This window comes from Nesoenas mayeri, assembly GCF_963082525.1.
Source record: "Nesoenas mayeri genome assembly, chromosome: 3".
Lineage (NCBI taxonomy): Eukaryota > Metazoa > Chordata > Aves > Columbiformes > Columbidae > Nesoenas > Nesoenas mayeri.
The window spans coordinates 46,675,257-46,692,415 of record NC_137544.1 but is presented as its reverse complement, the minus strand read 5'-3'; the positions used below and the strand labels follow the sequence as shown (position 1 = coordinate 46,692,415).

At 40.1% G+C, this 17,159-nt stretch overlaps 1 protein-coding gene across 1 annotated transcript; it reads right to left on the bottom strand.

Moving 5' to 3' along the window:
- Window positions 1-3,183: 3,183 nt before the first annotated feature.
- On the bottom strand, window positions 3,184-17,139 carry QRSL1 (glutaminyl-tRNA amidotransferase subunit QRSL1). Its single transcript, XM_080342908.1, has 11 exons — window positions 17,018-17,139; window positions 16,587-16,746; window positions 15,260-15,358; window positions 14,022-14,118; window positions 12,095-12,271; window positions 9,589-9,764; window positions 9,364-9,476; window positions 7,629-7,821; window positions 7,123-7,240; window positions 4,124-4,329; window positions 3,184-3,641 (listed from the first exon to the last, which is right to left on the bottom strand). The coding sequence occupies exons 1-11, from the start codon at window positions 17,039-17,041 to the stop codon at window positions 3,430-3,432; spliced, it is 1,575 nt and encodes a 524-aa protein (XP_080199034.1). The 5' UTR covers window positions 17,042-17,139; the 3' UTR covers window positions 3,184-3,429.
- Window positions 17,140-17,159: the final 20 nt, after the last annotated feature.

Below are 17,159 nucleotides of genomic sequence, written 5' to 3'. Positions count from 1 at the left end.
GCAAAGGTGTGGTAAGCTAATTAAAATGATGGTGTTTTCATTTCCTGCCGCTAACATTCCTGCAACTGGATACCTTCCTTGTTAGTTGAGAGACATAGTGAAAAATAACAAACTTAGGTAACCTTTTTTGCTACTCTGACTTCTTTTGCTTATTTCCCTGCCCTCTCTGTTGGCATTGTGGGCACTAGTTTAACATGAAGCACGACTGCTGTGTAACCTGAGCAGTGATTTTTAGACACACTGTGCAGAAGCTCTTCATCCTTTCTCAGTTGTCCATCTCCTGCATGGGAGTCCAGTGGTATTGCTCTCAGTGTTCTGAGGGGCAGAGCTAAAGGAAGGGCCCTAGGACACCCCAGGGATGGTAAAAAGCTCATTCCCCAGTGCAGATTTTCAGACAGATCAGTTCCTAGGTGAATCATAAAAGTGATGGAGAAGTGACTGGCACTATGTAAGGGGAAGCTACAATGAAGTCATAGTAACTACTGAGTGTCCAAGGCCTGAAAACCAAGAAATGGGGGAACAGAGAAGTTGCAGCAGCCGGGGTAAATTTTCCTCCGAATTTCTTACCATGAGTCTGTTAAGGAGGGTGAGGGAAAAACACGTACATAGATACTCCATAGACTGCAACATCAAATTGAAGTTGTACCTATAAACCTTACAGCAAAAGCTCTTAACAATTTTATTTTCAAAAGTAACTTTTGCACAATACAATGTCCTTACAGTTTCTCATTATCTGAAGAAAAAACTTTTCACTCCCAAACATTTAAGTAGATTGCTTGTTTGCTAAAGCTCTAGCTTTTGTTTCCTTCAGGAAACACTGGAATTACCTGGGTTTGCTGTGTGCTAAGGTTACCCCTACCCCTGCTGTGGCCCTACTGCGATGCCATAAAACTTCCAACTCTGTCATTTCAGTAAATTGTTTTTTGAGGCAGCTGTACAAAATGTTTGCATAGGCAGGGTTTTGTTTTTTGTTGGTTTTTTTTAACACCCTTCCAGCTCCCTGGATTTCTCTACTTCTTTAACAAGGGTTTTTGAGAGTCTAATTATCCACCATAGAAACTTTACTGTTTTTAACTCTGGAGCCATGACTTGGCACTAGTAGCAGCTGCACAGAGCGCTGCTCACACATACCCCTCACAACCACTATATCTACAGGTAAGCTGGGGTGTTAATCTACTTCAGGAACTGCTGAGGGGCCCTGAGTCAACTACTTGGAAATGGTTTTCTAATATGAAGACAGAAAAAGTCTCTTAAATATCCTCTTGCAAAACTTGAGGAACTCTTGCTTACATCCTGAAGCTGCTCAACTGTGCTGGTTCCCAAGCTCTCACCTCTGGCTTGGTGAAATTCCAGCATCAGGTTGGGAAGGGCAGAAAGAAAATCAGGTATGTGGTTCCCAAAAATGCCAAACAGCTGGGAGTGGCAGCAGGGCAGAAGCCTCGTTGGGGTGCCTTTAATATCATAGCCCAGAAATTTCAGTATCTGCCCAGGAGTTTTGTGTTTGAGCCTTTACAACCTTTAATTCAAAGATGGGTCTCAACTACTAACATAAATGCCATGCTATTGAGAGTTGCAGAATGGATGTCCGTTTATCTGGTTTGTACCTTCTTTACTGTGTATTTCACTGCATAGTTATTCTGCATTCAGAAATCTACCAACAGAAGAAACTCTGAAGGGCCCACGTCAGAACAGCCAGCTGCTCTGATCATCTGAATGCTCGTTTAGATGCTGGAGACTGGAATCTGAGCACTGCTTTAAAAAAAAATCAGTGCCAGTGTAAGAACGGTTCCCCTTCACCTACCCCTGGGAAACACGGAGTGGGGATCTTTGCCTTGACCCAGTTTTTCCATCAGAGTCCCCTTAACGTCAGGGGAGGTTTTAAGAGAAAGATTGCCAAGCATAAACAGGCATTTTCCTCTGGGCCATAAGTCAGTCCAGAATTAATTTCCAAGGGAGAGCACAATTCTCTGCCTGTTTTCTTCTGTGAGTAACACTCCAAGGCTCTTCACATCCCTCCAGGAATGCTCTCCACAGTCACGATTTTATCTCAAAATCACTGAACGAGACAACGGTGAAAACAGTCTGTTAGGACTCTCACTTCATCATTGCCCACTAACAGAAAAAACAAGTTCGCTGAAGACTGTGCTATGAAAAAAAGGCAGATAGCATCAGACTAGAAATAAGGTGCACCTTGATTTTTAATATTAAAATTTAATTTCACTTTTTAAATTTTAGTCATGTGGTATTTTTAATTGCATACCATTTTTATCGTGTGGGAAAGGTATTGGAACAACTCACCTTGGGGTGTGGAAAATTCACCAATTCATTTGCAATTTTTAGGAATAAGGTGATTTTTTTACATATAGCTGACAGTACAGTCCAAGACAAGACATAATTCAGGAAGATTCTGTATGTTACTATATCAGACTACATCTCAATCGTTTTCCCCACCCTATACTTTTTAGATGTGTACACACTGTAGACTATGACTGAAGGCGAATCTGATACAAAAACAAATCTACGAACTTAATCCTTCATACTTTTTCAACTTTCAAAAAATTGAAACAACATTCACAACAGGTTGAGTTGTTTAGTAGGTCTTCCAGTCTACCAACATCATGGTCTAGAAATTTGTTTCAAATAGTTATTGTGTTGAATGACTGTCCATGAAGAAATAGGTGGTATTACTCTTAGGGAGGGTTAGACTGAAGAAGATATTGTCTTTCTTAATAAGTATTCATTTTAAGTGCTGATTACAAAGAACAGAGACAAAGGAAGAAGATAACTACTCAAGGTCTACTAGGCATCTTTCCCCAGAAGAAATCTGGAATTCATCATTCTTACAATGGATGTAACCAGAGTAATCTGCATGATTTGTAAACCTGGTGGTTATTTCACCTCCTGCATGAGTTTGTGAGAAGTAGGGACTTTTTTTTTTAATGAACTATCTGTATGTTATTCCCATTTCCTTTTGTATTTACTTGCTGGTGAAGAGATCCTTGATACCTTGTTCCATGACAGCTTGTCTGGTTGTTGCCATTACAAAAGTCTATGGTCCAGAAGGAAACTAAGCCCTCTGGCAGCCACACAGTTTTCACACCAAAGTCCAGGTTAGTTATTTAATGGGCCAGGTACCTTACACACCCTCTAAAGATGGAAAAAAGCAGCTCCACAGCCGTAAGATACATAATTTCAACTTGGTGTTTTTAATATCAGTTAGAAAGGATTTTTAATAACCCAGACATATTTACTTAATGATTCACTTTGCCTTAATTACACAGTAGCAAGCTGCTGCGATTCCATCCTGAATTACTGCATTTGGTCTTCTTAAAATGGATTATTATTTCTGCAAAAGAGAACTAACTGCAGTAGACCATTTTCGGACTAACCCATGGGCTTTCTTGCTTTAGCTGACTAGCAAGTCCCATGTTATGAAAAAGAAGCAGATTTCTGATGCTGAAAGACACCGTGGTCGTGCCTCTTCACTTCTTCTAGCTGGATCATTGGGAATTTTACTTGTTTTTCAAACCATTTGGCTACAGTGAGAAGCTGCTTCTCCTGGAATGAACGTCCAATGAACTGAAGCCCAACTGGCAAGCCTCTCTCTGACAGAGCTGTAGGAACATTTATGGCTGGCAGTCCTGAAGGAAAAAAAGATATACAAATGCACACTTACTATTAAACAAATCCAGTTGGAGAAATTTTCATAATAATTCTAAGAGAACCAGAAAAAACCCTATGTAGTGGAAAAAGACCAGTTAAAATAATTTGAGTCAATGAACTAAGGATATTGTTAGGCGATCACAATACATGAATTAGAGTGACTCAAGGAGTCAGCATCCTCTGAAAAGACAATCAACTCTCCTTAGAGATTTTGGTCTCTGGAACGGATTCATCTTATCTGCAGCCCACACTCAGCTCCAAGGTGCCCCACTTTAAAATCTAGTCTTCCATTTTAAAGCATTTAATCAATAAACTAACCTTACATCTGGTTATCATTGTAAGACTTAACAACACAGGGGTGAAACATCTTCCTTCTAAAGAAGAGGTCAAATAGCTGAAAGGATGTACGTTAAAAATTACTAGGTGGGGACAATGTAGTTAAATCCCTGCCCCTACTCACCAGCCATATTTGCAGCCTGTGTTAGGATGTCATCTTGTGCGCTGCGGGTTCTATTGTCTTCTTTGATGAATTCCGTATATGGAGCTGCATCACTCAGAGTGGTAGGAGTGAGTAAAATATCAACACCGCTCCCAAAAACCTTCACAAAGTCATTGGCAATGAGCCGTCTGACTTTCTGTGCCTTGACAAAGTAATCTTCATAGTTCCTAGAAAGAAATACAGGCATGAGAGCCTGACACTTTAATTCCCCAAATACAGAACTTCTTAGTTTCTGTAGAACAGACAAGCTCAGTATTCCTTCTGGTTAAAAGACTAACACTGGTACTTGAGTTTTTGATATACCAGAAGCTTAGTCATCAAACATGGTGTTTATGGCCTCATAGCAATGAAGCTGTCAGAGAAGGAAGAGATGAGGGCATACTGCTAAAGAAAGGTGAAGGGAAAACAAAACCTAGTTTACAATAATTAACTAAAAATCAAAACAACACTTCTGACCATTCTGAAACTAAACTGTGTATTGAATTTCACTGCAGGGCAGCACAACAAAGCCTAGAAACAATACAGAACTAAACAGGCCTGGAAAAGAGGCATTAATCATTTAGGATTCAATCCAACAAGATAGTTAAAGCATGCGAAAAAGCCCCATCATCTACAGAGGACTCCAAATGGACTTGAAACAATGTATGTGTTTGTAGTATGCTTCTCTGTCGAATACTATGAAGACCTTATCTTTCCCTATCCTTTTTTTTTCCTCATGTAAACATGTGCTCTGTGGATTTCAAAACTGTCTTTACACAATTCTGAAGCAGAAACAAAGTAGTCAGCTTTATGTGTATTTTTCCTAGTAACTTCATATGCAGAACTGGTAAATGTGGAATCCTTACATTCAGAGAAGTTCAGTTTCAAAAGTAATTGCTATCTAAAACCACAGCTGTCAAAAAAAGAAAAAAAAAAGGGGAACAGGGTATTGTAGATAAAACACCCGAAACTGCCCAAAAGCCACTTTGTTAGAGTAATCTAAAGATTTATGAAATCATTCTAGCTGTTAACTGCAGAAAGTCCCTAAGTGCTACATCTGCACATCTTTTAAACACCTCCAGGATGGTGACTGAACCACTTCCCTGGGCAGCCTGTTCCAGTGCCTGACAACCCTTTCCATGAAGAATTTTTTTTCTAATATCCAATCTGAACCTCCCCTGGCACAACCTGAGGCCATTTCCTCTTGTCCTTATCTCTTGCTACGTGGGAGAAGAGACCAACACACTCCATGCTACAACCTCCTTTCAGGTAGTTGTAGACAGTGATCAGGTCTCCCCTCAGTCTCCTTTTCTCCACTTCCCTCACTGTTCCTCATCAGACTTGTGCTCCAGGCCCCTAACCAGCTTTGTTGCCCTTCTCTGAACTTTCTCCAGCACCTCAATGTCTCTCCTGTAGTGAGGGGCCCAAAACTGAACACATTATTCAAGGTGCAGCCTCACCAGTGCCGAGTACAGTGGCACAATCACTTCCCTAGTCCTGCTGGCCACACTATTCCTGATACAAGCCAGGATGCTGTTGGCCTTTCTGGCCACCTGGGCACACTGCTGACTCATATTCATCTGGATGTCAATCAACACCCCAGGTCCTTTTCCTCCAGGCAGCTTTCCAGCCACTCTTCCCTGAGCCTGTAGCGCTGCCTGGGGTTGTTGTGACCCAAGTGCAGGATCCAGCACTTGGCCTTGTTAAACCTCATGCAATCGGCCTCAGTCCAACAATCCAGCAGGTCCAGATTCCTCTATAGAGCCTTCCTACCCTCCAGCAGATCAACACTCCCACTCAACTTGGTGCTGTCTGCAAACTTACTGAGGGTGTAGTTGATCACCTCATCCAGATCACTGATAAAAATATTAAACAGAACTTCCTCAACAATAACCTAGTTATTTTCCAGATTTCAAAAGCAAGATAAAAATGATCTCTCATATGCAACATTGGCAGGAGACACAGATGGTTTTTCTCTGCTATTTATTCTAAGAACGCTTTCTGAACCCTGGGTTCTGTTCTTCAAAAGTAAATCACCGTGGACAGGAACAGGACTCTCCTGCTCAGTCTTGATGGAAGCCAACTGTATATTCCTTCACGGAAGAGTGAACTACATGAATTTTAAAGCAGCCTTACGAAAACTGATCTGGACCATTGTAACCAGAAGGAGCACCCTTGGCAGAAATATCGGCATTCCATAAAATGCTGGTTGTTAGATACTGACTGACAACATTCCTGCCTCTAAGAGCAATTAGAAGCCACATCTGATGAATACTCTTACTGACAGAACTCTCTCTGTAGTGCACTTGCTTTGAGACTGATTACAGGACTAATGTATCTGTTACTACCTGAATAAAGACAGAGGAAAACAGCACTTCTACTAAGATGAATGAGGATTGCTGGATAAGGACTGAAAACTAAGGAAAAAAAGTCAAATTGATCCATGTACCAGCTTCTCTACATGAGCTGGATAAAAATCTGTCTTCTGTAAAGACACCAGTTCAGTACTTTTGTAGTGCCTTCGGTTCCCTGTATACTGAGGCAGATAACTACAGTTAATTTAATTGCCATGTTTTCTGGCTTTCTCTAGAAGACCTCACTAGAATGCACATGCAGTTTTTCTATGTAACTTTAATGAGATTAACAGCTACAGAACTTTTAACACCAGGACAGTAATGGCTTCAATGTGATAACACAGGATAGATTTTTGCTTAATTTAATCAATGGATGCCAGTAATACTCTGGTAGGGGAAGGAAAAAAAAGTTGGTTTACTTATTTAATTCAGGAGACTCACTATTAAGAAAACATTTTCATTCATTTGTAACAGTTCACTGGATATTATATAGATAAAGCAATAATAACAATACAAGTAGCTATTAGTGTAAGGCCAATTTTTTTCATGTCATGATGCAACAATTAATCACCATTTCTTAAAAAATTGTTAACTTGGCAAATTTGAGTTTCAAGATGTTCTGCTTACTGTTTTAGCAAGAAATAGTTTCCTGACAGAATTCTTCCTCTTACAACATCATTAAAGCCTTCTCGCCGTGTTGCAGCATACATGCTTTCTGTGGACTTGTTCATGTCAGAACGGTGTCCTGAAAAGAAAAAGCAATTTGGAAAGGAATACTTTTTGTAGTCCTTAAGATTTAACAACATAATGTAATGTTACATATAGTAATACAATGGGCCACTGTTTGCTGCAGTCTGACATGCTACTGTTCTGGAAAACCAATGAAGACTATCCCTGGCTTATTATAGAAATATTAAACAGATTTTAAGCACGGACACTCATGTCTAGAAGTGAAATATATTAAAATATGTATTTATTTACTCACTGTTATTTGGACAGGGCTTTTACTCTATTCTATCTGGGAGAAATAACACTAAACATTCCACCATGAAAGCATATTAAAACCAACACTTTTTAATGGCATCCAGCAAGGTTTCTACTGTCTGAGAAAAAAGTTTTTTAAAAAGCCTTACCGTATTCCAGTCCATCAAACCTGGCCATATTTGATGCCACTTCTGCTGTGCACAGCACGTGGTAGCAGACAATTGAGTAACGAGTGTGTGGTAGACTCACTTCAATTACTTTAGCCCCTGCATTCTTAAAGAGGTCAGCGGCCTTTGACCAGAGAGCCAGAATTTCACTAGAAAGCCCTGGTGCATGATATTCCTTAGAGAAAAACAAGAAGGGGAGTGATTTTACATACTGGTTTACTTCTAATGCCCACCAAAATGCAAATACGCCTTGCTAAAATACATCAAAACTATTACCTCACCACTATGTAATTTCAAGTACTTATTAAGATTCTTGCATCTACTAAATATTATACAATCAAACAGTATTAAATTAAGAGGATTCAGTCTTCTTAAGAATATCATGTTCATCTCAGTAGGATCAACCCACATATTGCAGACCATGGAATTTCAGCAGTTTCTTCTGAAGGAGAAATTGCCCAGTTATCCACTTATTTGTCTATTCATGGAGAACATACTGCACTGATCTGCAGTTCATGGGCTAAAATCCCAATTAAACCTAGTTCAGGTTTAAATCCTAACACTAGGGCTGCTGTGAGTAGGAAAGATAAAAAGAAATTATGGCCACAGCCTATCAATGGCAACCAGCAAACTAAAACAAACACCACAGCCCAACAAAGAAGAATTACAATCAAGGGGTTGGGAGAAGACTTAGATAAGCTTAGTTCCCGTTTAAGAGTGAAGTTAAAGATATTCTATTAAAATTTGGTAGTTTTGAAGATACTCCCTTAAGTTCTAACCCACAATATCGGAGTCATAATACTGTCTGATTTCTGAGTAGCTATGTCCCATGTTTAATATAAGCATGTATCTGTTTAGGATAATCTTTAGCAGTAGAAAACAACTGTCTAAAGGATATGAATAATTCACCAATACCACTATTTTATATTTCTCAAAATCTAAACAGTATGCAGGTAGTTAATTTTCTAGGCACACAATTTTTGCATTTCACAGATCCTAAATAATTGGTCAGTGGACATTTCTTTTCACCAAATGAAATCTTTTGTTATACCTGTTCTAGCACAGGTTCAAATACTGAGAATCAAACCAATAAAAATTACTCAGATTGTCTCTTTGAAAGCAGAGCCTTTACTAAATTTAAAATAGGCTGAAGTGCCAAACATTGTGCCTAAATTGCAAGTATCCTTAGAGTTACCAACATGATTGAATTGCATATGTCAGATTACAGTTGTCTATTTAAAGATTAAATCCCTATTAGAGCTCTGCGAATCACAGCGCTTTGTGCCACTCAACTGCCTTTAAAATTCTGCTTCATATTAACATGGTGCCGTTCAGACAAGTCTCTCAAAGCACTGCACAAAGCAGTACTAACCTCACCGTATGAGAAGGCACTAAGAGCAACTTGTTTGAGGTTATACAAGTGACTGATGAAAGACCAACAGAGAGAACAGAGTTCCTCATTTCCCTTGGAACTTCCTGACAGTGCTTCCCACAACGATGATAAAATGTTTTAGATGAAGCATTAGCATATGCACACTCCAAATCGCCTGCACAGGCAACAGAGCACATACTACTCTTTTCCAGAAGCTGCTTGTACTGTCTTCACTGTTTCAGATCATGAGAGACCAGGAGGTGGTGGTCAAGACAGAAATATTTGTTGGTTACGTGTCCTATCTGCTGTTCCTGTCCACAGCTGTTGACAGGATTTAAATGTTACCTTTGGAATGCCTATCGAGAGCTTGCTGACATCAGTCAAATTGGGTAGTTCAAATGGCTTAAAGTTGTCCTGAATTGTGGTGGAGTCTTTAGGATCGTGCCCAGCAAGTGAACCTGAAATATGACATGACAGAACAGGAAAATGTACACTGGGCAGCCAGAATTCAATTTGTTTTGAGACAATGTTGTAAACAAAGGCATGTTGTTTACAAAGACATAGGAATACCTAACACAACTGCTGCATCATCCACACATCTGGTGAGGATTCCTGGCACATCCATGGAGTTCACTAGAGGAATGAGACCATGGCGAGAGATCAGTCCATATGTTGGCTTTAAACCTACTACACCACAGTGAGCAGCAGGGTTTCTGGTAGATCCTCCCGTGTCTGACCCTAAGGCTCTATGGTTTCAAAAGGATCATCATTAGTAAAATAATTCAGAACATTTTAAAATAATAAAACTGTATGGCTTTAAGATGCATGGATTTAAAAACACATGAATTCTTCCAGATTAGAAGTCATAATCACATAGCCTAAAATTCAGTCTGCTCCCTATGTCTGCTATTTTTTATCTGTTCTCTTCTTTATCCTGGGGCTTCTGAATTAGTCATCAGGAGAGCCCAGTTCTCTCCACAAAGCAGAGGTAAACGGGCAGGATTTAGGCCATCCGAATATGGTCTAAATACCTACTTCTGCCTTCTCTGTTGGTTTGTTGTTCCAGTTCTGTAGACTCCAAAAGATATGTCTCGTAAGATTCAGTGTATGTTTTTCAGAAACTTATATCTTATTTATGCAGTAGCCAATAGACTATGAAGCAGCATTTTCAAATATGCAAATAAACAGAAACATAGCACACTTTTTCCTCCTAATAATAGGGCATACTTTTCAAAGTCTAAGATGATTTTCCTGTTTTCAAACCTACAAAGCATTGCATCAGAACTCTCAGTTTAGAGTAGCTTGTGTGCATTTTAAAAATACAGTTATTTGTGTTTGTTTATTTTTAAGTTGACTTCTTTTTTTTTGTTTTTGTTCCTTCACAGGCAAAACCTTGTTTTTTCTAAACTGAATTTTTTATTTTAAAAAATGTAATTGAATTGGAAATTCATATTGAAGTGAAACCTGCTCTTCTCTTGTTTTTAATAATTTTAACTCAAGCACTATCTAAAAAATAAAACAGCTTCATCCAAATCTTTGCCAAAAATAAATTAAACTTCAGAAGGAGGTATAATCTTTATTGAAACGGGTATGTGAATTCTCCCATAGGCATTTGTTTCTGAGATGACTGAAACAATTCAATTGACTTTGCTGAAGTGGAATTTTTTCAAAGCTTTTGTGTTGATATAAAACATCCTCAATTTTGTAGCATTTATGTACATCCCAATATCAAATTGAAAAGCCAAATACTGGCAGCATTCCTGATGCTTGAAAGAAACGAACAGAGTGGATATACCATAACTTATAGGCAATAAAAAAGCTGGACAAAAAATCTCCCTGATCTGACAAAGTGCTGAGCAGCGTACACTGGGAGTTCAGCACACCCACCAACCTAAGGGAAGGTGCCAGACCCCATCAGAATCAGGCCATTCTGACCAGCAGCCCTTGGGAATGGCTGCACCGAGTTCAGCTTCAACAGCAGTAAAATGTTGAGTAGCAAAGGGCAACCTGATGAAGAAAGGTATAATTTAAAAAATAATAAAATAAATTGGGGGTTGTATATAAAAATGTGGTTTTTTAAAAAGCTCTAATCAATACCAGCAAAAAATATTTTAACAATAAAATAGATACTTATAATATACTCTGTGGGTAAACAAGGACAAAGTAACTAAAGAGCATTCTTAAATACCTTCCAGTTAAGAAGACAACTGAAATAATCTTCTATAAAATGTGCTTCACTATGTAGCTCTAAAAGCTGCACAAAATGAAAGGTGTAAAGTTTTAAGGATCAGATTTCTTTTAACAGTTGGATGGAGAAGATAGTATAGACAACTGATTTGTTAAATAGTGTGCTGATATTCCATGTTGGATAACAATTGTAAAAAAAAAAAAAAAAAAAAATCTGTCTTGTTTAAATTCCTTTTAAAAAAATAAAAAAGAATCCCCCAAAACAAGCAAACAAACAAAAAATCCCCAAGCTAAAACTGTCTTCTAACTTCTAACGACAGACAGGTTTGTAAGGTTTGTAAGTATTTGTGTAGAAAGTATTTGTGTATCCCTTTGTTAAGACAGGGATTTGAAAGCTTTTAGAACCCCAACCTTATGTTTTATTACATATCTCGGCTATAAAAAGCAGGGAGGAAAGACTACTATACTGTTATAAATTAAGGGATCTTCTCATTTACTGAATTACATTTTCAGGGTATATTTGTGTAATGCACTTACTGAGGAAGAGGATATGTCACAAACCCCATCTTAATTTTAAGACAGTACATGAGAATAACAATAAAACTGTTGTTCCTTTACTGTCATCACCATTTTATTTCAGGAAGTCCAAAGTGGTCGTATCAGTATGCTGAATAACACTCTAAAATGAATGAGCCTGAATTTGCCTACACAGATTCCTTCTGGCTTCATGATATGCCACGAATAAACCAGGGATGCTGAAATAAATTCTTTCATGCCAGTGCAAATAGCCCTCCCATTTCAAACTAGACTAAGAGAAAAATTATCAAATTAAAACCTTGCAACATATTTTGAGACATTTAATTAAAAAAAAAATTAAAAAGCCTCTTACGCAAAACATGTGAAAGATGACACAGCAGCCGCACTGCCTCCTGAGCTCCCTCCCGTTATTACCCAGTTAGACTCTTCATCCTCAGAATGGGATTTTGGGACAGATTTTTCCTTGTACTGTTTTGAATAACTCCAAGGATTTCTGACTGGTCCAAATACCCCATCTGTACTCCCAGATCTAAGACAGTCAGACAGGACAAATACAGACAGAAGTAACAGATGACACACTGCATTTACCAAGTGTTTTTTTTTTTTACCCAATTCCTTATCCTTCATCCTAAAAAATTCAATTTCAACACAAAAAGACTGGTGTATGTAAATCCTGGTGCAGTCAACTTCAATGTTACGCAGAATACTAAAGTCTATAGATCTTCATCCCTTTCTGACACAGAACCTGAACTCGTACCTCTTTCTAACTTCTGCTAATGCCTCTGAAAAGAACGTAACCATAGAACCAATTTAAGCAACCTAAGAGTAATGTTGCATGTCTCCTTCAAAACAAAGGTCTTCTGATCTCCTAACCCCACATTTGGAACACGCAAAAGAAGACGACCACAGTCTTGTGGAAAACCATGCTGCTGGCAGATGGGGGGATGTGGAAAACCTTGCAGTAGCAGGAACAAGCACTTCTCTGTAAATAACACACTATTACTCACTCTGTAGCCCTCTCCTGAGGCCACAGTTTGCTGGTTCAGAGCACTAGACTGGCTTCTCAGAAACTGGTTTTAGTCAGCCTGTGATCACCTAAGCGTTAGCTGCCACCAGGAGTGAAGGCACAGGGTACTTTCCTCCTTCCTTGCTATCTCCACCTCACGCTCCCCCTTGCTCCAGGGTGCCAGGGTCATCAGCCAAGTCATCAGAGTGCGCAGTTGAAAATTAACCTTACTGAGACATCTTTACTATCAAGCTGGATCAGCTCCCCTGATGCAGCGGCGTTGCTGCTAGCATAAGAGATCAGGCAAACACACAGACCAGAAATGAGAAGCCGGGGTGCGACAAGCTTTATAAAGAGAATCCTGTGCTTTAGTGAGCTTTGGCCAGTTTAACATTGCATAATCAGTTTTTTTCATGCTTTTGCCCTACTCTTCCTCTGAAGAGTGTCTCTTTGACACAGAAATTACTTTATCCAAACAATACAGTCAAAGTACTTCCACTCCATCCACGTGAATTCCCAGTCAAACCTCTGTTTTTGGTTTAGCTAAAATAAAAACAAAACCAAAACACAACACTCATTGTTTCTCACAGGTAACTGAAGTCCCAGACATTCCTTTCCAGACCCAGCAGCTGCAGTGATAGAGACTCCCATCCCTAACAGCCGAATGCTGTTCCCTGCTATAGCTTGGCTGCTTTCATCCATTTGCTGGAGAATCAATTTGTGAGAGCATTTTCCAATGCGTTCCTGACAAAAAGTCACCAACATTAGCTTAGCTAATTTAAAGTGCTGCTCTAGATTAGCATCTTTGCAGCAAATCAGGAAGTACTCGTCCAAATTACTCCAGTGGCTGACTGGCAGAGACAGTGATTGCCATTGGGGGCATGATAATAATTAGCTAACAGCAAAAACCACCAGTAATGAGAGAGAAAAAGGCAGCAATTAACTGGCAATGTAAGCAATTCTACTAACACACGACTTGATCTGGAAGAAGTCTGCTTGTCCTTGGCTTTCTGCAAAGGCTGTATCGCTTCCTCCCCCTCAAACACAGTTATAGTTGGACACTACGTTCATAAAAGTCAGCATTTATATCATTTACACAACAGTATAAATATTCAGGTAGAAATTCATATAACTCTGTATACTCTTCACAGGTAAGTATTCATACTTTTCTGATCTCACAGAAAGGAGTTAAGCATTACAGGTAGATTGGAACAGAATGTGTGTATTCTATTTGATGTGCAATCACACATTAAAAATAATAAACATCACTCACCCCATTGCAAATTCATCTAGGTTTGTTTTGCCTAAAAGCAAAGCTCCCTGATCCAGTAACTTCTGAACTACTGTAGCATTGTAAGGAGAAATATAACCTGAAAACAATCAGAACAATTAAGCGTGACTGGTTAGACACAGTTGATTTTTAGAAGCAGCTACTCTGAACACTTCAAAGTTGTCATTATTTGTGCATAAGAATTGTTGGTTCACAGCACCAAAATTTTGCTTCAAGATAACATGAGTAATGGATTATACATTTCTAGAGTGTGGAGCTAAAACTTCACATAAACAAGTTACCACAAGCGTAGCAAATTACTATATTCAGCCAATTTGCAGGAATTGTCTAAAATTAGAAGTCTCCCATTACCATGAGATAAAGGAGCATATGGTTCACTACCAGCTGAAATACTAACTGGCTATCCTGTGATCAGACCCTTGACCACTTAGACCTTACATAAACTAGGATGAGAACCATGACACTTAAATGAGATCCCAAGTAGCAACCAATTCCTTCTGTGAATATTGAGAGGGGTCTCTCCACCCCCACCTTCAACGGGAACAAGGAAAATATCATTCCTAATACTCTCAGCCACTACATTGCCATCAATCACAACAGGTCTGAGAATGCGCTTTAAGGAAAAGCACCTCAAGTAATATAACACTTTAAAATGGCAAAGTCACATTTTGTTTCTTCTGCTATTAAAAACCCCCATAATCAGATTCGGGTTCTGCTAATGGCATGTTAATAGAAACAATGAGCTTGGGAAATTTCAAAAAAATTAAAACACCTTATAGAACATGTCCATCTATCAGGAATATAGAGAAAATGTCTACTCTTCCTACAGCCATATGTAAAAAATTACTTAAGTCAACAAGACAGAACAGCAGCAAATGGCACTGACTGCCCTCCTGCAGACCTAAAAGTAACACAAAGGAAAATGTGAACTATAGAAAATTATATTTTAGTATATGGCCTATAATAAAGATTGTGTTGTTAAAAGCATGTAACTATATTAATAAAGGAGATAACGTGCTTACACACACAAAAAAAAGATGTATCTATAATACCAGACAAGCTTGGCAGAAGAATTTACGCAAACATGTTTTCGCAAATTAGTTCAGCTCATTTTTTAAAAATATTTAGATTTCTGGAAGACTCCATTCCATAATCCCCCTAAAGAAAAGAGCAAGAGCTCCAAAATGAGATCTGATTTTATGTTAAAAGCTCTACTGTACCTTTTAGCATGTTTGATGCACATGTTGTCTCAATGCCAGCTGTATTAAAGTTGTCTTTTACTGCAATAGGAATTCCATCTAAAACACCCAGCGGCTGACCTGCATTGGGAATTATTGCAAAGACAACAGCGATTAAAGCAAAATGTGCTATATGTATAGTCTTCTCATCAATTACAATTTATTTTACATGCCCCTTTGGGTGTTTATTGAAAACAAAAACGCTAGCCACTTAGCATTTGATAGTGGTCAGGCATATTTGCAAGAATCACCTTCCATTCTTACTCTAGTGTGGAACATTCTGCCCAGACCAGACCTGGACCTGCAAAGAACCGCTCTGTCAATGTGTCTAAGTCTGCAAGACAGGCAGCTGCTTTCATAGAGGTTAGCTATCCCAAAGGAGTGCTTACCTCTTCAAATGTGACCATGTAATGCTTATTTCAGACATAGGTGCTGCCTAAAACTACTCCATTCCCAGGCTGGGAGCTATAAATTCTGCCTACCTGACATAAACGGCAAACATGATCTTAAAAAAAATAAATAAAAAAAATCACTGAAGTAGAGAAAGTCTCCCCTACGTGATCGATTTGCCACCATCCACAAAAAATAAATTTAAAATGCCTACATCAGGAAGCAAAATACTCTGGCTGGCAATTTTCTTCAGCTGTCAGAGGACAGCAAGTGTCATCCAGGAAAGACAAAAAATTACCCTATTAGATGAAAATTTCCCTTTTCTGTCTTCCAGGAACTGCAAAGGAAAATGAGGATGGTCAGCCTCTAAATTCTGCAGATGACAGGATTTAATGCTGCTCTGTTCACCAGCTCATCACTGCAACGAACCTGCTTTCTTAATTTAAAACCTGATAGGCTGAGCCAGATGTTTGTCCACAGGCCTGCAAAAGACCCACTGCATTTCCCTGTGCATGGGAACTGCTGGCTGCTGATTTAAAATAACTGGGGGAAAGAAGAGGCAACCAGCAGCTGTGCAGGTCAAGAAGCACAGAGCCCATTTTATGCACAGTGCTCACCTGGTTTGGCCCACATTTTGCCTTTGATTTTTTAAGTGAATACACTAGTGGGTGCCAAACATAGACCCATGAGCATGGACTAACTGAAGCATCAGCCGCAATCCTCATCCCCTAACAGTTAAACCAGCAGCACATACACCTGCTTTAAACAGCAAAGTTGCTTCATCTAAGATGAAGAGCTCCTGTATGACAGCTTTTTATGGACTAGTACCAAACAGGAGCAAACACAGAATCACAGAATGTCCTGAATTGGAAGGGACCCACAAGGATCATTGAGTCCAAGTCCTGTCCCTGGCACATACCTCTTCTGTATCTTTCCTCCGATTCTTCAGCCTGCTTCAAAGCAGATTCTTCCGCCACGGTGATGTAAGCGTTGAGAAACTTGGTGCTTTTGATGAGGGAAAGGCACCTCTGGCAGAGCTCGGTGGGGGTGACATGTCCGTCCCTCAGGGCTGCCGACACCTGGAAGCACATCCATTCCCCTATCAGGGCGGCCCGGTGACAGAGCCCGCGGCGTCAAGGGGCTAAAGCGCGATCCCCGCTACTGCTTCGAAACGGCGGGAAGGCTTTTCCGGGCCCCGCCGCGCCGCCCCGGGGAGCGGGGACGTGAGGGGACACCGCGGCGGGCCCACTCACGCCGGTCACCTTGGCGAGCCCGCCCCGCCGCCAGCCCGCCCCTTGGCGCGCCATCCCGCCGCCGCGGCGGCTCGCAGGGCGGGCGGGCGCCACTCACCTGGCGGAGGGAGGCGCGCAGCATGCCGGCCCGCTCCGCTCCCCGCCGCCGCCTCACGCCCGCCGGCTCGCCGACACCCCGCTCCCGCCGCGGCGCCTGGGCGCCGCCATCTTGCCGCAACACCGAGCGGCACCATTGGCAG

Bases quoted from the DNA above. Each gene is read 5' to 3' on its own strand.
- QRSL1 (XM_080342908.1), bottom strand. From the start codon at position 17,041: ATGCTGCGCGCCTCCCTCCGCCAG. The intron at 15,359-16,586 runs GTATGTGCCAGG...TTCCCAATGCAG, and splicing joins GGAGGAAAGATACAGAAGAG to GTCAGCCGCTGGGTGTTTTA. The intron at 7,241-7,628 runs GTAAGGCTTTTT...TTTTCTTTTCAG, and splicing joins GTTTGATGGACTGGAATACG to GACACCGTTCTGACATGAAC.